Here is a 19,562-nt window from a genome sequence, read left to right as displayed (position 1 = left end):
AGCTTTCTGTTGCCGTATCAATATTTGTGACCAAACCCCCTTCAGAGCACTCAACTCTGCAGTTATTTTTGTCTGTTTTTAACCTCTTAGTGGACCTTGTACAATATTGTAGATTAGGCTCAGACCCTTGCGAATTTGGTAGGATATGGAAAATCTTTTTTCAATACTCAATACATACAATGGGGGTACGAATCTTAATTTTTGTCACTATTTGATTTGGATTCTGGGGTAACGATTCGAATCAAACCGATTCTAGATTCAAAATTGATTCTCGATTCAGTACATATGGGAGCTTATTTCCTGATCTACTCCAGGCTCAGTGTGCTAGGAAAGACGGTGTGGCAAATCATGGCATAAAGTGTGCATAAGATTATGTATTTTATATATTACAAAAAGTAAAATCAACTGATTGCAATAATGTAAACAGAACCCCTAATATATACTTATGAATGAATCTAAACTCTGCCGAGTTTTATTTCTTAACTAGTAACGCTGGACTTTTTGTCTTCACTCAAATTTCCATTGTGTGATTTCATTGTCCTCACTTGCAGTTGTCTTGAGATTAAGTCTCAATGAGGACCAGCAGGACTCACCTGCTTCGCGGAGGTCAAGAGATCCTCTGCCTCCTGCTGGCCGGTCTGCTGCACCATCTTATAGAAGATGCCCTCGGGGTCCTGCAGGAGGGTGTAGGGCGCGTCGTAGGCCTGGATCTCCCCCGCGTCGAGCACCTGGACACACAGTGGCCTCTCAGGTCAAAAGCTGCTCCGTAACGACAGGTCAGGAACACTAAAGCAGAGCTGCTGCTATGGCTTTTTTTCCTTTTGTCGACCCAATGCTGACTTTTGACAAACTTATGGCTAATGTTTGCTTGCAAGGTTGAGTCTGATCAACAGATTTCTAAAGATGTTTGCGGTTCACCAATCAAAGGTCCTTGGAATCGCTAGCTCCACCCTTACCGCACCGTTATTACTCTTGGTAACTGGTCAAGTGCTGTAGCATAAAACCAGCATGGGTGGTATAGTACAGTAGACTTAGGTTCCTTTAAGGCAGGGGTCGTCAACCCTAGGCACGCGTGCCACCAGTGGCACGTGGCAGCATAATCATTCGCACAATGCGGCAGCATAATCATTACTACAGATTTTTTTTGCATTTTATTCTGTTTTGGGCATTTCCTCCCAGTGCAAATATGTTTAAATGAGTTACTGAAAGCAGTGTTCTACAATGGGATCAATTAATAGTTTTTAAACCTATGTTGTGAGTAATAGAGAAGAAAAAATTTAAATATTTAAAATATTGTTGCAAGTGGCATGTATGCATCGCCTTTGCATGGTTTTGCAAAGCTGTACATGTCTTAAAGATATTGATGTGGATGGTTTTTTACATTTCTCACAGTGCAAATATGTTTTTGAATGAGTTTCTGAAAGTGGTGCTTTAAGATGGGACATATGCAATTATAATTTGTAAGCCCATGTTGCAAATATATTTACCAGGTCTTCTGGAAATGTATTTGGTCAGTGTGTCATAATTCAGCTTAATATTTAATATATTGTTGCTTAAGGCACACTGATTAACGAGAAAATGTCAAACTGGCACTGCACGTTGAAAAGGTTGCTGACCCCTGCTTTAAGGTAAAGTTTCAACCGGAGGAGGATTAGGAGGAGGAGTTAGGAGGAACAAGCAAGAGTGAGGAGTGGTGGGAGGAGAGGTGAAGAAAGTGATGAGAAACTAGGACAGGGAAGCTAAAGATACAGTTGGGAGGATGGGGGCGGAGTTAGGAAGGGAGGAGGAGTTAGTGTTTTGAGGGAGAGGAGAAGGGGAGGGTAGGAGTTAGTAAAGGCTCTAGGTGGCAGGGAGGAGGGGTACAATGGTGTGGTTGCTAGGGGAGAAGAGGGTCACTCACCAATATACGGTCGCTGTCTATGATGGTGTTGAGCCTGTGAGCGATGGTGAGCACCGTGCAATCTCGGAACTTGTGCCGGATCGTCCTCTGGATCAGCTCGTCCGTCCTATGGCGGGAAATAAAAAACTCAGACTCGAAGAGAAACACAGATCTAGAAAGTTTAAACCAAGGTGGACCAACACCAGCACTCCCGCTGGTCAAACACACTCTACTACAAGCGCAGACTCCATCTGTGGGCGGTACCTTGGGTCTACGTTGGCTGTGGCCTCATCGATGATGAGAATGCGGTTCTTCCTCAGGATGGCTCTGGCCAGACATACCAGCTGCCTCTGGCCCACGCTGAAGTTGGAGCCCGACTCGGCCAGAAGCGTCTCCATCCTGGCGGGAAGCTCCTCCACCACAGACTTCAGCTGAACCTGCACCCACAGAGAACCTCTTCCTTCAACACACGGAACCACTTCCTTCAACACATGGAACCACTTCCCTAAAAACACGGAACCACTTCCCTCAACACACGGAACCACTTCCTTCAACACACAGAACCACTTCCTTCAACACACAGACCCACTTCCTCAACGCATGGAACCACTTCCTTCAACAAACGCAACCACTTCCTTCAATGTGTGTGTTCATAGTGTAACTGGTCTGGAGACAGAGTTTGTGTTAACAGTGTGCAGGGTTAGAAGAGCTACTGGCCTCTTGCAGAGAGGTCCAGAGCTCTTCATCAGAGTGCTGGCTGAAAGGGTCCAGGTTCCTCCTCATGGTGTCGGTGAACAGCACAGGATCCTGGGGAACCAATCAGAGGAGAGCTTAGCAACAGACCCTCCAGAATCATGTTATGAGCCAGCCGTCTCCTCCCAGAAGCAGGAGTAGGCGGAGTACCTGAGGAATAATGGACATCTTCTGGCGCAGGTCATGGAGGCCGAGCTCAGAGGTCAGTATTCCGTCCACGTAGATCTTTCCCTGGGGTTCTGCCAGGCGGAACAGGGCCGACACCAGGGAGCTCTTCCCAGCACCGGTTCTCCCCACCACGCCCACCTGAAGGACACATGGAGAGCACAACCAATCACACAACAGATCAGAATGGGTCATCCCTGGATGTTGCAGAGTTGTGGCCGGCAGTCAACCAAGATGTCCCACCTTTTCACTCGGCAGGAACGTGGCGTTCATGTCACGGAGGACCATCGGCCCGTCGGCACTGTAGGAGAAGTTGACTCCGTCGAATGTCACCCGGCCTTGGCTCGGCCAATCAAGCGGGGGACGCTTCTCGGTTTCCCATGGTGCTTCACTCTCCAGCTCCGTGTACTCCATCACTCGCTCCACTGAGGTCATCTTAAGAAAGAGTATGTTATACACTTGGAAAAAAAAAAAAAAAGGACCCAATTTTATATATGAGGCCAGTTAGCCGTTTCAAAATCAAGCAACTTATATCAACATCACAGATTGGGAGTGTCCATCAAGATGAATGATGGATGGATCAATCCCACTGGTCACCCACATACTGGACCGTACTAATTGGTAGGCTCGAGTTGGATAAATCATACCATATATATGGATGGCTACTCCAAATTAACATTACAATACAGGACCTCACAAACACATCTTAATTGGTTATTGACCAAAGTGGACCCCAGACTAAGTTAGGATCCAGCAGTCCTTAAATATGTCACAGCAGAGCTTCTGGGGCGGGTGGGGGGAAGGAACAGAGCCTGGGAAAGAAACTGAAAACTGAAAGGGGCAGAGTTATGTCTTGTATCTATCATAGACTTTCTATCTAAGAAAACTAATTTGCGTGAGTGGATAAAGCAAAGGGGGACCTCAGTGTAGTGCTACAATGACCGTTCCACACAGTGTTGATTTGAAACCTTTTTTACAGTTAACTATTGTGTGTCAACTTTCTGCAACTTTGTTTACCCCAATTACGTGCTTACAGATCCCCACCAGCCACATGATGGGTCTAAACAAATATGAAGTGAAGGTACACCCAGATATTAGCTCTTACTCTGATGTGTGAGCCTAACCACAGACTTACCAAGTTCTCCACTTCTGCTGACTGCCGGACTCCCCACTGGAACATCCCCACGATGGAGATGGCGTAGGACAAAGCCAGCCCCACATCCCCTGCACCCAGGTCTAACAGAAGAACAAAAGCATGAAACATTAAGCCACCAATCAAACATGCATTGAGAGCGCTTAGGCCATTAATTTGATGGGCTTTGATAGCTTTTGTGTTGAGCTACCTCAATCCAAAAAGGATCATCTTGAACCTGGAACACTGGCGGTTCAGAAGGGCTATTGTACCCGGAACCCTTGAGGTTCAGAAGGGGTATTGAACCCGGACCCTGGCCGTTCATAAGTGGTATTGAGCCCGGAAGCAGGAAGCAGTACAAGCAGAGTTTTCTTACCATCTCGGATCAACATGCAGGCAAATGTCAGGATGATGGCAAAGACGGCGCACAACAGGTCCAGGCGCATGGCGAACCAACGTACAGTGCACACAAACAGGAACCAGGTCTCTGAATGTAAAAGTAAAGTTTGTATAGCCTTGGGTTGATGCAATATAATCAGGAACACAGTAAGTATTCATTTCATGATTTGGTCATAATCAATAACGGAAGAACTAAAAAAGCTAAAGGTCCCATGGCATGCTACTTTATCGATGCTTTTATATAGCTGGTAGTGGGCCCCTAATACAGTATTTGATGACGGTCAAGAAATTCTGCCTTGGTGCAGGATTACAGCCACTACGAGCCAGTCCCACAATGAGCTTTCCACGAACGTGCCGTTTTTTGGAGGCGGGTCAAGGTGGAGGGTGGGGGTGTGGTCCTGAGCAGCTTGGGGCCACGCTACCAGGCGCTAGTGTTTACAGTGGATGTATCACAATGGCTCGGATTCATAATGTCATTCGGAGGCGCACACAGCTTTTGGCCGTGTTCTGTAAATATTCTAGAACACTCCGGGTGCTCCGGCGGGAGTCCTGGAGCTCTATATCTAAATAATATAATATAATACAATACATAGATATCTACAGAATATAATATATATATTATCACGGCCAAAAGCTGTGTGCGCCTCTGGATGATATTATGAATCTCAAACGACTGCGTCGGGTTCTCCGACATCTCTGGTCTCGTAATGGGGGTTATCTCGGCCATGGTTGAGAAGAAATTGGGGGGAAAGAAACTTTGGCTTTGAGTCCCTGAGGTCCAGATTGAACCGCGACATGGAGGAGAAAGGGATTGTTGGCCACAATTGTTGCCTGAGATTGTCTCCCACCAGTGGGAGTAAAAGCCAACCTTCCTATCATCCAATTCCATCTCAACCATGGCCGAGATAACCCCCACTACGAGTCTCATTGTGGAAGTACCAGAGACGTCAGAGAACCCGATGCAGTCTAGTCTTTTCACCAAACGGGAGCTTTACGCAAACCGTACGTTGCGTGTTATGCGCCATAAAACTAACAGCAGAATGGTTATCCAAATAACAAAGTGTCCAACACTTGCGTCACAGTGTGTGTATTCACACACACACACACACACACACACACACACACACACACACACACACATGCGCTCGCACGGTCGTATATCATTCTCTCATTGGCGGGCCAAATTCTTTGGGCAGGCAAAGAAGAGAAAGGGGAGGTAACCTGGCCCCTTATGACGACGTATGGGGCCAAATTCCAATTTGGCGCATCTGAGCTTTCATTTTTTCAAAGGCGGAGCAGGATACCTAGTGCTCGTTTTAAACATAACGCCATTCCTAGCCACTGGGGGACCATAGGCAGGGTAGGGGAACTCATTAATGTTCGAAAACCTCAAAGTGAAATTTTCATGCCATGGGACCTTTAAAACATCACCAAATTGGACTGGGCCCAGCGGAAACATAATGCTTTTGTCTGATTTACAATGTGTCTAATGTCATTTGCACAGCACACATAGTACAGTGATTCCATGGCATCAGAGTAAAGGGGCGGGGCACCTGAGTGCAGGTCCTGGTGAGCGTCAAAGCTGTTCTGGAAGCGCTGCTCGGCTCTGAAGGCCCTGATTGTCCACAGGCCCTGTAGCGAGGAGGACAGGTGGGAGAACACGGGACTTCGAGCTGCAGGAAGGAGCATAAGGAGCAGGAAGTTGCCCTCACATAGGGCAGGGAGTTAAACCCCCTCTTGGAGGATCATATACTTGTATGCTAAACAACGGTGGCACTAGGTCCTCAAGGGTTCCATTCTGGAACACCCGTGGCTCTAACTTCGTGTTCTCTCAACCAATCACGGCATCTTTCAAGTGACAAAATAGACTGGTTAACATGATGGATTACAGCAAAGGTCTTAGCTATGTGTGTGCTAGCCTTACTAGCCAACTGTGTGCTAGCTGTGATAGTGCTGTGAAAATGAGAAGGAACTGCTGAAGAACATTAGCATAAAGACATGAGCCCAAGGCCTGTTTGGGGGGCTTACTGGTTCTCTCAAGTCGCTTGATGTCTCTGGAGGTCTTCAGGAAGTAGCGGCGGAGGAACACAAAGATAATGAGGAGCGGTACGACCAGGATTAAGATCCAGGGAACGACTGACGCCGCCACCGCTATCACACCGACCATATGCAGGGAAATCTGCCGGAGAAAACACAGACAATTAATTTACTACATTGAACCTTATTTATCAATCCCTATATCTTTGTACAACAAGTGAGGTTGAACACTTGATTCTGATTGCAGTACTAAATGTGTCCAAGGCAATCGGATTCTGAAGAGCACCTGGCAAGCGTCCACAAAGGTCCAGGGCAGAACCCCGTCCATTTCACCGATGTCCTTGGAGAACCGGTTCAGAACCCTGCCTGAACCACACAGAGCAAATGCAGGAAACCACGTCAGGTCCAAAACTCTCCGAGAAATGTCCAACATCTAAAGAATTATTGTCATTCCTCCAGCCTTCTTTTTTTTTCTTTATTGATGGATTTGTTTTGTATTTCACCGAAGCGAATGTGGATTGAATCACTACTATATTTCCTAATATATTTATATATATATCACCTGCATACACACGCAAATACATAATTTTGATATACATCTAGACATGAATGACTCCGTTCGGATTTCAATAATAACAAACTTCTCCTACCGATGGGGTTCCCGTCGAAGAAGTGCACGGGCGCGCGCAGTATGGTGTCGAACATGCGTTTGTGCAGGGTCTCCGTGCTCTTCACCAGCACATAGATGAAGAGCATTGCCCTGACGAGCCCAAAAATTAGCGTGGCTACAGTCAGACCTGAAAACACATCAGCAAAGTGTTTTGCATGGACCCCGAGACACTTGTGGAGGCACGTTTTAAAAAAAAGATTTTGAGGCACCGAGTACATTTAATTGAAGTATTTGCTTCATCAATACAGTGTCCCTTTGATCTTTGAGACATACTAATGATAATATACAACTTTTTCATTGTCTTTGAAAACCTTACACTTTCTGGTCACCACTTGGGACAAAAAGACCCATTTCACAGTACGTCATTTGTAGGGTAACGTAACTTCCCTTTCCTGTGTTTTTAGCGTTAGGGCAGTTTTATTTATTTCATGTTTAATGTATATTTTAATGACTCCTTGCGTCTATAGAGGTGCACTGCTGTACCTAAGTCAAACTGACCCATTATTAATGGCAGGAGCTACACCTGTGTTTTACCTAATGTGAAAAGGACCCATTAATGGTGGCTCAGAATGGGCAGCGTTTTCTTCTTAATTTAGGGTCACTAAGCCAATCTAAGTGTCTGCTAAGTGACAAGCCTGATTGGTGAACGGGATGGATCGCAGCAAATGTGATCCATCTCATTAAGGCGAGCTTTGTTTGTGCTGTGAAAGCAAGTGTTTTCCCCTCACCTCCGTAGATTCCCAGGTAAAAGGGTATATCCAACACTTCAGTGGCATTGTTGGTGTGATTTTGGATTGAGGTGGTGCAACCCGTCATGTTGCTTTGCTTATCGGCCCTGATGAAAATAAGGTCACAAACCTATTTGTAATGCCTCTTTTAATGCTGGCTGTCGAGACTAGATCCAAATAGATGGCTATTTACATTCCCAGTTTCTATCGATTGTGATTCATCTTTAAGGTACTCAAGTTCTTAAATGCTATACTTTTATTCAAGTGAGATGTCAAACCTAAAGTAAAAGGCTTGCGTAAAAACATGAATGCTTATAGATTTACCAATAAGACATCCACCAGTCCTGAAGGACGTAGGCCACCTAGGTGGACGAAGGGCAGAAACAAAAAATAAACAAAGTATGTCAGCCGTTTTTCATTACATTAAAAATCACCATTGACTCACTGCTCTTCTCCCATTCACTCGATTGTGTTCATGATGTGTGCAGAGAATTCACCCAAGAAACTGAAACAATTCTGAATGTGCTTTTGGCACCTAAAGAAATCCTTGTTTCAAGTCTTTTTTGGACGCCCGTTGCTTGCAAATGCATCTGCTTGCTAAAAGCTGGCGGTGAGCATTTAGCTTACCTGAGCGGATACGTTGACCACAAAGAGCAACAGCAGAACAAAGACGTTAGCTCCAGCACGCAAGTACTTGTTGTACATGCCCATCCCGATAGTCCCCTGCAGACGGCTCTCCTCCACAGCTGTCTGGGTATGTCCTGCCTTTAGCGATGAAACATTTCACTTACTAATGTAGCGGCTTAGATAGTGGCCCTAATGTAGCAGCAAAAATACTTTGTAAGCAGTGTTATCAGAGACAGACCGTGTTAGCATTTGTGTGATGGACTGTGTTATCAACAAGCTATACAGTGTTAGCATGAAAGAGACAGTGTAAGCGTTAAAGACAAATAGTGTTAGTATCAAGCTATACAGTTTAAACATCAAAGAGACCGACTAAGCATCAGAGACAGTGTTGCGACATCGAAACCATTGGTGTCAGTGTCCCACCGGAATCTGGTCTGCTTCATCGTTGACCGTGGGCGTGGAGGTGCTGGAGACGGTTCGGCTGCGAGCCAACTCCGCCGACATCGCCTGCTGCTCCTCCTCGTCCTCGTGTTTCAGCAGAGAGGTGAAGTCCAGTCCAGACCTCTGCAGCTCTGTGTAGCCCCCCCGGTCCACCACATTACCCTGAGATGGAGACACCACAGGGTTTGGCTAACGTTTCACACTTTACATACATAACACGAACAATAGCACTATCTGGGTTTCAGATCAAATAACAAAATCAATCAAGTTTTTACTTTTCTTACTTTGAATGGAAACATAAAACCCAAATGCTATTCAGTCTAGTTCAGTTTTTTTTTTATGTCTGTTTTGAAATAATAACTTAATAACTTAATAACAAGCGATATGTGGCTGAACAGAACGAGAAACTTGTATTACTGGTTGGATTTTTCCTACTTGTCATTTTTTCCCACACCTCTTCTCAAAGGGTTGGGGTTTGGTACCTAGCCCTAACATACTGTGGCAACCCGTTTCCCCGATTGTCAGATACCCGGCAGGAATCACACAGAAATCAAGGGTTAAAGCCGCATTCGGCGTTTATTTCACAAGAATAATCAATAGTCTGTATACTCGTGCTAGGGTCTCCGTGAGCCTCTAGATCGCCGGCGTGGTGCGGAATCCCTCCGTGTCGCTTCGCCCTTCTCCCGGTCTAGCGAGCGCTCCCGCCGTGTCACTTGCCCGGCGCTGTGCGGAATCCCTCCGCGTCCCTTGCCGTTCGCCCGGTCTGGTGCTTACTCCCTCCGTGTCACTCTCCCGTTGGTGCGGACTCCCGCCGTGTCACTCTCCCGTTGGTGCGGACTCCCGCCGTGTCACTTCGTGGTTCGCCCGGTCTGGTGCGCCTTTTAAGCCCGGCTCCTGGTCCTTTCCCTTCCTCCGGCCAGGTGTCTCCAATTGAGCTGATTGGGGGGAGAGACGGTAAACCCGGTCTACTGCGTGTCCTCGGACCCGCCCGGTCCGAGGTCCGGCGGCGGGATGCCACACTCCTCCACCGCTTGCTCAGGCCCCTGGTCGTCGGTGAACCCGCTCAGGCAGGCATCCCGGCGTGACAGGGCGTCGGCGTTCCTGGCTCCGGCCATCCACTTCAGGGGGGCTTGGTTGGTGACCAGGATGACCTCCCTCCCTAGGAGATAGTACCTGATGTTTCGGAGGGCCCGGAACCACCGCGTCACTCGTGCGTTGGTGTCCCTGGCTCCGGCCATCCGTTCCAGGGGGGCGTGGTCGGTGACCAGGATGACCTCCCTCCGCCCTCCCCCGGCTCTGGGCTTGATAGGCACACTCGTGGTCCACTGTGATTCGCTGCAGGGGCTTGGCGGTCGACGCCTTCTTGGAGCCGGGGTCCTTGGTCACCTCCTCCATCAGGTCGTCGTCGTCGTCGTGGCCCGTGGGTCCAGAGGGGACCCGGTGGTCGTCCGAGCACTTGTCGGGATCTGGAGGCTTCACAGGTTTACCTGTCTCCGGGAGGTCGTCCCCATCCACGTCCAGCGCGATGGCGGCTTCATTGGGGATCGACACGGGCAGGTGGTCGTCCTCAGCTTCTATAGCGGAGTCCCTTGCTCCGACTGACGTCTCTGCCGCTTCCGTCTCTGCCTCTGCCTCCGGCTCGGTATTGACGTCGGCCTCTGGCTCGGCCTCGAGCTCTGGCTCCAAGTCGGCCTCGAGCAGCGCCACGGCCTCTGGTTCCGGTGAGGCCGCGTGCTCAGCCTCCGTCTCGGGCTCCGTCTCCACCACGGGCTGGGGCTCGACCGACGTCTCATCGGCCTGGATTGAGGCCTCTGTCGTGGGCTCGGTGTCGATGTCGGTCTCTGGATCGGCCTCGAGCTCTGGCTCCGAGTCGGCCTCGAGCAGCGCCACGGCCTCTGGTTCCGGTGAGGCTGCGGGCTCAGCCTCCTCTGTTCGCCCTCCGGGGGGCGACGGAGGCCTGGTGGCCCCGTAGGCCTGTTGAGCTCCCCTCACCCCTCTGCGGGGTGGTTCTCTCCGGCTCCGTAGTTCACGCGCCGGGTCCTGTAGCCGGTGGAAGATCGGGCAGTCCTTCCCGATTAGCAGCGGCACCGGTAGGTGGGGTACGATCCCTGCCCGCGTCGTGAATACCCCGTGCGGGGTCCGGATGACGACGTGGCAGGTCTCGAACGTCCGGGTGTCCCCGTGTATGCAGGTCACCTCTATGGGCGCGCCCTCCTTCCCGCCCGCCAAGTCGGGGCGGAGGAGAGTGACCACGCTGCCGGTATCCACGAGGACCTGCGTGTCCTGGGTCATTACCCGCGCCGGTATGGTCGGGCTTCCCGTTTTCCCCTGCGCCCAGCAGGTCGCTCGCATGCATGGCTGCATCTGCTGCCGGCATGGCTCGTCTCGCGGCTCCTCCTCCCACGGCCTCGTCTCCCGGGGCCGCGTCGTCTCTGGCGGCGTCGTCTCCGGCGGCGTCGTCTCCGGCTGCAACGGGGCGGCGGTCACGGCGGCGGTCGCGGCGGCGGTCGCGGCGCTTAGTTCGGTGAGCCGTAGTACGACCTCGTAGAGCAGGGCCAGACTCTCCGTGGTCTCCCACTGCTGCTGCTGGGCGGGCGTCGCCGCGGTCCCATCCGGGTTCTGCATGCCGGCTGAAGGGGGCTCCCTCACAGAACCGGCCCGTAGCGCGGTCGAGTTGCCCGCATCCTCCACCATATGTGGCAACCCGTTTCCCCGATTGTCAGATACCCGGCAGGAATCACACAGAAATCAAGGGTTAAAGCCGCATTCAGCGTTTATTTCACGAGAATAATCAATAGTCTGTATACTCGTGCTAGGGTCTCCGTGAGCCTCTAGATCGCCGGCGTGGTGCGGAATCCCTCCGTGTCGCTTCGCCCTTCTCCCGGTCTAGCGAGCGCTCCCGCCGTGTCACTTGCCCGGCGCTGTGCGGAATCCCTCCGCGTCCCTTGCCGTTCGCCCGGTCTGGTGCTTACTCCCTCCGTGTCACTCTCCCGTTGGTGCGGACTCCCGCCGTGTCACTCTCCCGTTGGTGCGGACTCCCGCCGTGTCACTCTCCCGTTGGTGCGGACTCTCTCCGTGGCACTTCCTGGTTCGCCCGGTCTGGTGCGCCTTTTAAGCCCGGCTCCTGGTCCTTTCCCTTCCTCCGGCTAGGTGTCTCCGATTGCGCTGATTGGGGGGAGAGACGTGGTGCTCTCTGTCGCCGGCTGGAGGTTGGCGACGGTAAACCCGGTCTACTGCGTGTCCTCGGACCCGCCCGGTCCGAGGACCGGCGGCGGGATGCCACAATACATACACATAACAGAGTAAGTTAAAGGAGAAATCTGGTGTAAAATGGATCTGGGATATGTTTAGTATGATAAAGAGTTGGAATGTTCGTTTGGGAGCAAAAAAACGCATATAGACAATTTCGGTCCCTTGGCATGCTACTTTATGGATGCTTTAATATAGATATTAGTCGGCCCCAAACACAGTATTTGAATATGTTACCGAAATTCAGCCGTGGTGCAGAATTACAGCCACTACGAGCCGGTCGCACATTGAGCTTTCCCCAAATGCGCCGTTTCGGTGTCTGTAGCCTTAATGCAAATGAAGAGGAGAGAGCAGCTTGCAGCCACGGTACCATGTGCTCTGTTTACAGTGGATGCATCGCAATGGCGAGCCGCACACAGCATTTAGCCATGTTCTGTAAATATTCTAGAAGACACGGGAGTCCTGGAGCTCTATATCTAAATAATATCATATTATGCGTGGATATCTATATCATATAATATATATTATCACGGCCAAAGCTGAGCCTCCAGACGATATTATGAATCTCAAACGACCGCGTCGGGTTCTCCGACGACTCTGCTTCTTCCACGTCCACATCGATCTGAAGTAGACTGAACCACGACATGGAGGAGAAAGGGATTGTGGCCGCGGTTGTCTCCCGCCAGAGCCTCGCTGCCGAGGGACCAACGCCTCGGCAGCGGTCAGCGCTTAGGCACCACCGCCTCCTGCAGCGCCGAGGCGGTGGTCCCTCGGCAGCGGGAAGCGGGGCTCAAGCGGGAGACATTCGCGGCCAACAATCCCTTTCTCCTCCATTTCGTGGTTCATGTACTTCAGCGAGTCAAAGCCAAAGTTGCTTTCCCCCAATTCATTCTCAACCATGGCTGAGACAACCCCCACTACGAGTCTCGTTGTGGAAATTCCAGAGACGACAGTCCGACGTGTTACGCGCCATAACCATAACACCAACAGCAGATCGGTTATCCAAATAACAAGGAAGTGTACAACACTTGCTTGACAGTCCTGGAGCTCTATATCTAAATAATATCATATAATACATAGATATCTATATCATATAATACATATTATCATGGCCAAAAGCTGTGTGCGCCACCAGACGATATTATGAATCACAAACGACTTAGTTGGGTTCTCCGATGTCTCTGGTTCTTCCACTTCCACATCAATCTGAAGTAGGCTGAACCGCGCGCTGCCTGCTGCCGGCTGCCTGCTGCCGGCTGCCTGCTGCCGGGCGATGGTGCTGATGGCAGGCAGCATGTCGCAGTTCATGTACTTCAGGGAGTCAAAGCCAAAGTTCCTTTCCCCCAATTCCTTCTCAACCATGGCTGAGATAATCCCAACTACAGTCTCGTGGAAATACAAGAAACGTCATAGAACCGACGTGTTATGCGCCATAACACCAACAGCAAACACAATCACACACAATCACACACATGTGGCGCTCGCACGGTCGTGTCTCATTGGCGGGCCAAATTCTCTGGGCAAGGCAGAGAAAGGGGAGCAGCTTAGATCATTTATGACGACATATGGGACCACATTCCAAATCAGTGCGCTAGAGCCTCCGTTTTTACAAAGGTGAGCAGAACACCTAGTGCTTGTTTTACACCGAACGCAAGTTTTAGCCACTGGGGGACCATAGGCAGGCTAGGGGAACTCATATTTATGTTAGAAAACCTCATAAAGTGTGATTTTCATGCCATGGGAACTTTAAGTTGGCTGTTTTTAGATGATTCTACCAAAACACTATAAACTTGGAACGATAGGGGCATGTCTCATGGTAAAAACTAATTGGCTATTTTAAACCACTAACAAGGCTAGAAGTAGCCCGACACTTCTTTAGTAGTATAATAAGGGTCTTAACATATAAAATGAGGCATAAATAACTTTGTAAGTGTACAGATTGTTTATTAAAAAGGACATTTTATATGCCATCAGTAGTTCACCCGTCGACGCCATCTTGTCTTGAAGACTCAATAAGTTGATTGGCGAACACAGAGCTTACTTGTTGTTGAGGATGACACAAGCTCTGTGTTCGCCAAGTTTATAGCGTTTTGGTAGAATCTGCTAAAAACAGCCAACTTAAGAATGCTTCTATATGTGCTTTTTTGCTCCTAAACGAACATTTCAACTCGTTATCATACCAAACATATCCCAGATCTATTTTACACCAGATTTCTCCTTTAACCGCAGTATGTGATAGGTCTGGTTTTGCCATGCATGAGCGAACATGACATGTAGACTGCTCTGTGATTCGATGGAGGATGAGGGGCATGTACAGACCTCCTTAAGAACCAGGATCTGGTCGGCGGCTTTCAGGTACTGCAGCTGATGGGTAACCAGGATCCTGGGCTTGTGCTTCAGAATACCGCAGATACACCTGGAGAGGACACACAGGCAAACAGAAATGTCTGTTAAGGCGCAAAACGACCTTGCAAGATATACTGGTAGAACAAGGCTAGTGCAGAATGGGTACCTTGCAGTAATACACAGTATTTGTCAGGATCTTTGATGTTTATCCAAAGGTTGTTGAGGCAGAGATTTGCTGCCAGATTAAGGACAACGAACATGTCCATTTGGTTACTAAAGCCTTGGTACTGCGGGATTGGATTTGCTTGAGTTCCTATCCAGGTCTTCCTTCTCCCACCCCAATCCCAGCAACAAACCTATCGTCTGACAGCAAGTGAAGGATTCTTATTTTATATTGAATTATTACAAATAATAGTGTCAGTGGTTACTTTTCAAACATGTGCCTTCCGACCTCGGCGTCCACGGCACTGAGAGGGTCGTCAAGGAGATAGATGTCAGCATCCAGGTACACAGCTCTGAGAAAGCACACACACACACACAATACATACTATACCATACTATATAAGTGAAGTGATGCAGAAACAGATACTGTGGTACTACAGTACTATATCAGTCCACCCTGTGGTTCTACAGTACTATAAGCAGTAAAACCTGCGGTACTACAGTACTATAGCAGTCAACACTTTCTATGGCAATGCAGTTTTTTCATTTTATTAGGTGAAACGGTAAACCAATTATTGTCAAGGGTTTAATGTTAATTCAATTTGACATGGTAATGATGACCTTTAGGAATTTCCATGAAGTTTATTGTTAAAACCAGTTACCGTTTCATCCCTATTGGTAACAAATGTTTTAGTGAGGCCAGGGGAGACGGTTACAGTGGTTTGAACAGCCAGGATGGTATCGTCCTTTAAGCTCCGCCCCCTGGGTTCACCTCTCCAGGGTTCAGGTGAAGTGAGCATCAGACTCACCTGGCCAGGTTGACACGAGCCTTCTGCCCCCCACTGAGTGTGGCTCCCCGGTCCCCGATCAGAGTCAGGTCCCCGTCTGGCAGCAGCTCCATGTCCTGGAGCAAGTGGAAAAGAACTTCAAAACACAAACACACACTTCTTTACACGGCTGTACGACGTATCAGGACGTAAGGAGTCCAGCTGAAACCCACGTAAAGCCTAACACACTGATACCTCAGGCCTTCTTACAGGACTGCCTAACAGTACTTTGACATGCAGAGGGAAAACTTCACTTTGAAATGTACATAATTTTCTTCCAAGGCAGAATGCCAGAGGACACCCATAGAGGGTCCCAGGTCCACCCACCATAGACTCCTGTGGGAAACACTGGCAATGCTATAGTGTTGTTTGCGATGTTTATGTGTTTGGTATGCCTCATTTAGGACTATTTTGGGAAGCTAGAAATATGTATTTCATGCAGAAAAGGTGGTGACTGCTGTAGTGCAATCCAGTGTTTGTATTACTAGCCAGCCAATCAGGACTGAGCAGCATGATGAAGTGTAAGAGAAGTAGGATGAGGTGCTGGATGGGGCAGTGATGTAGAAGATGGACTGCAGAAAGAGCTGACTGAACCTCATCCAGGAGATGACATTGGGTGAGGCATGAGGTCTGGATTCATGGATCAAGGATATCCTGATCCATGATCATAAATATTCAATCAAGTTTACCTTCCTATATACAAATATATATGTAATGTAAATATACGAGTTGAAGGCGGCAGTAAGTTGCCGGATAAGCCTCATTTTGAGCCAGGAAAAAGCCTGCTACTGGCACATTATTTGTTTAATATTTATTTACATCCTGGTAATTACCAAAAAAAGTGCCACACTATACATGGACAATTATGCAGTGTTAGGATTGGGGATTACCTAGGCTGGGTAATCCTGAACAAAACCTGGTTTGGGCACACATGGCAGTTTGGATACTGCTTGCCCCTTTGCATGAGACCATACAGATTGTGAAGGATCTTTAGGCCGTAGGGATGAGCATCAATACAATCATCATCATATCACTGTGTGTACATGATAATAAGTCTTGAAATTATTAGAATCTAAATATCCTTGAGGGGTTGTCAACAGGTCCCAGACACTGAGCCAGGTTGTCAGGGTGCAGGCCGGACCACTCACCCTCTTGAGGGCGCAGGCCCACAGCACCTTCTCGTACTTGGCGGGGTCTAGCTCTTTGCCGAACAGGATGTTGCCGCGGATGGTCCCGGGGAACACCCAGGGCTGCTGGCAGGCGTAGGTCAGCTGACCCTTCACCTTGAGCACCCCCTTGTCAAGGGGCAGCTCCCCCAGGATGGCACTCAGCAGGGAGGACTGAGGGAAGGGGGGGGGGGGGGGGACGACAGGTACAGGTGTTGTTTCAGTTGGAATGGTTGAACTTGACGACTTTAGTTATAGCATTTTTAAGCAGGTACAAATTGTACTTCTTCAATGTTGTCCTCCGCATGCCACAGTGGAACAATATACCTAACAAGCAATGGTTCTAATACCTAACTCTGGTTTGTATGAACTGCCAATTGGTCAGATCTACCAGCCAATAGCAGGAGTTCATTTTAAGACCCTGTTCTTAAGGCTTTGGGATTGAGGAGGACAAATTAAAAATTCCTTAATCATGAAAGAACAATGACTAGAAAATGCCTTTCCTGCATAAAATGCAGAGGGTGCTATAGTGTAAAGTGAGGTTGAAAAGATGTTTGTAGTGAAGTGACACAATTTAAAAAATAAAGATATGTTGAATAGCTTAAATCAAGTGCAAAGATTTGAACAGAGGGTTATCCTTATCTTGCTCTAGGCGAGATTAGGGTTTGGCGACCCAATAATATATATTTTTTATATATTTTTTTATTCCTTTGAGGGTGTCTGACTATAAGGCCTATGCCTATAGCCAATCAAGCCTCAAACCATAGAAAATCAGTGTTCCGAATTCCCCTAAATATTTGTTTGATATTTGTTAATTCTGTCAGGCAGATAGTAATGCACCCTTACCACTAGGTGGGGTCCTTTTGCATTTGTAAACATTATATATTATCAGGATGAGTAGAAGTTGACAAACGCGTGGATGTCCAATGTCCAAGTTTCTTTCCCTTCAAGTATGTGAGTTCATACGCAAGGTGGAAAACTGTATAAAAGATGATACTATTGTGTCAATAAATACGCGAGTCTCCATTAGGTAACCATTGTAATATAAACTGGGGGCGACACACATAAACGACAAGGCTCAACAAGCATATTTCCAATCAATGAATCATTTAAGCGCCAGTAAATCAAGAAAAAATTGTGGTTATTGGTTGAAAAATATATATATTTGACAGAGTTGCGAAGTCTGAAGTAGTGTAAGTGTCAAAGAATAATGGAAGTCCTATTGACTTCCATTAAAAAGTTTAACATTTTCAAAGTAGAATATTTCAAAAACTAGTAAGTGTTTTTGTTAGAAAAGTATGAGCATTCGAACCCAATGAAGGCTAAACAGTTTGAAATTTCAATGAAATCTCTAGCTAAAGAAATGAACGAGGGGTTGAGTGACAAACTATTGGTAAGAATAAGAAACCCTCAGAAGAACAATAGTGTAGCGCTGCATGCAGCACCTAATTAAAAAAGCAAAAATTCATAAATTCTTAAGGATAAAAGGACAAATTTAAAATTTCTGAAAATTCCAAAAATGGCTGAATGTATGGATGACCCCTGACCTTTCCGGCGCCCACAGGTCCAATGACCACCACCAGCTGCCTCGGCCCGACATTCAACGAGACGTTCTGGAGGGAGGGTGTGCCTTGGTTCTACATCGGGGAGTTAACACACACACACACACACGCACACACACACACACACACACACACACACACACACACACACACACACACTTGTCAGCACCTTTATTTCATCATTTAGTGATTGGATTCACTCCCGGGGCGCAATGCGCAAAAGATCCCTGATAACATTTGATGTTCATTTTGTCAATGCACCAAACAACCAGACATGTGGGACAGGACTGGTCCTCCTGACCCAAAGGTACTGGTTTATCCATGACGTCCTGAGCAGGATGACTAACCCCCCTCATGCTCCTAAATGACTTGTCTTAGAATACGGACGAGTAAATTAGCATAACTAGATGATTACGCTCTATGAGTAATAAATAAGTAATAAGTAGTGAGTAATTAATACTGGAGCCAGGGTTTTGTGAGGGTGTGTTGGGATAGGAGAACAGTATATATTAGTTACATATTAGTCTTCGAAAAAACATTACAAACTTTCCAGGACATTTTCCATAACCGGTCTGTGCTATCAGAGGTTCATGTTTCATCAACCAAACTGTTAGTAGCAGCCATTCCTCAACAAATTAGTAACATGATAGACTAATAAACAAACAGTCAGAGAAGATAGTAAAGAAAGAGGGGAGGGAATAAGGGGAGGAGAGGTGTTGAAGGTTTGGAGGCACAATGCTGAAACTATCATGACTAAATGCAATACCGTACCCCAGTAATACACCCATCAAACCAAAGTATCATTTTAAATACACTCATGTTAAAATGAACCGTTGTTAACATTATGAGTCAGCATTGTTTAATGCATGTGCAAAATGGATGATGTTGAAATTGGTACACTGCCAAATGCTAGACAGGATCCACCCCTTGCCATCATTGCGGCCACACACAAACAGATGAACAGGGTGCTTTTGGGTTTAGGTTATGATTATGACCGCCAGATATGTGTGGTGGAACTTGCCAATTTCCATGCAAGTTCTTGCCTTCTCCAGAGATTTGATGAATTTGGACCTTATCCATGTTTTCCATGACTGGAAAGGTTCCTTTTAAAGTCAAGGTTTTCCAGGACACATGGGAACCCTTTCATGGCAATCGTCGCAAACATTAAAAAGTCTATTCATTCTGAGTAAACATGTGACAAACTGGTTCTCAAAATGTATTAATTGTTGACACTTGCCTCTTTCTGAGACCACTTTGATTTGGAACGCTCCCGGCTAATTTCTGACCAATCAGGGCATCTGTTCCCTGCTTGGAGCGTGGAACCAATCTTGCCAGTCCATCAGATGAGTTTGAAATGCAAAACTGCACAAAAATGTTCCACCTTTGAGAAGATGGGGAAACGTAGCGAGGGAGGGTACG

At 47.7% G+C, this 19,562-nt stretch overlaps 2 protein-coding genes across 2 annotated transcripts in view; both read right to left on the bottom strand.

The window, feature by feature from the left end:
* Positions 1–19,562, bottom strand: part of LOC307074718 (tripartite motif-containing protein 16-like) — a 298,259-nt gene that overhangs the window by 53,074 nt on the left and 225,623 nt on the right.
* LOC307075083 (ATP-binding cassette sub-family C member 4-like) overlaps positions 1–19,562 on the bottom strand; it is a gene marked incomplete at both ends in the record, with an annotated part of 30,588 nt that overhangs the window by 167 nt on the left and 10,859 nt on the right. The window contains 21 exons of the mRNA XM_079735589.1: positions 594–728; positions 1,901–2,006; positions 2,144–2,316; positions 2,597–2,686; positions 2,783–2,938; positions 3,041–3,232; positions 3,933–4,033; positions 4,306–4,416; positions 5,882–6,001; positions 6,357–6,507; positions 6,652–6,731; positions 7,016–7,162; positions 7,764–7,870; positions 8,088–8,125; positions 8,391–8,528; positions 8,814–8,993; positions 14,400–14,496; positions 14,855–14,941; positions 15,398–15,492; positions 16,564–16,755; positions 18,129–18,218. Coding sequence (XP_079591715.1) covers positions 594–728; positions 1,901–2,006; positions 2,144–2,316; positions 2,597–2,686; positions 2,783–2,938; positions 3,041–3,232; positions 3,933–4,033; positions 4,306–4,416; positions 5,882–6,001; positions 6,357–6,507; positions 6,652–6,731; positions 7,016–7,162; positions 7,764–7,870; positions 8,088–8,125; positions 8,391–8,528; positions 8,814–8,993; positions 14,400–14,496; positions 14,855–14,941; positions 15,398–15,492; positions 16,564–16,755; positions 18,129–18,218 — 2,586 coding nt within the window. The remainder of the gene's footprint in view (positions 1–593; positions 729–1,900; positions 2,007–2,143; positions 2,317–2,596; positions 2,687–2,782; positions 2,939–3,040; positions 3,233–3,932; positions 4,034–4,305; positions 4,417–5,881; positions 6,002–6,356; positions 6,508–6,651; positions 6,732–7,015; positions 7,163–7,763; positions 7,871–8,087; positions 8,126–8,390; positions 8,529–8,813; positions 8,994–14,399; positions 14,497–14,854; positions 14,942–15,397; positions 15,493–16,563; positions 16,756–18,128; positions 18,219–19,562) is intronic.

The sequence above is a fragment of the Pollachius pollachius genome (genome assembly GCF_949987615.1).
Source record: "Pollachius pollachius genome assembly, chromosome: 4".
In the NCBI taxonomy this organism is placed as follows: Eukaryota; Metazoa; Chordata; class Actinopteri; order Gadiformes; family Gadidae; genus Pollachius; species Pollachius pollachius.
The sequence above is the reverse complement of the archived record's forward strand: the minus strand, read 5'-3'. Positions and strand labels throughout refer to the sequence as shown.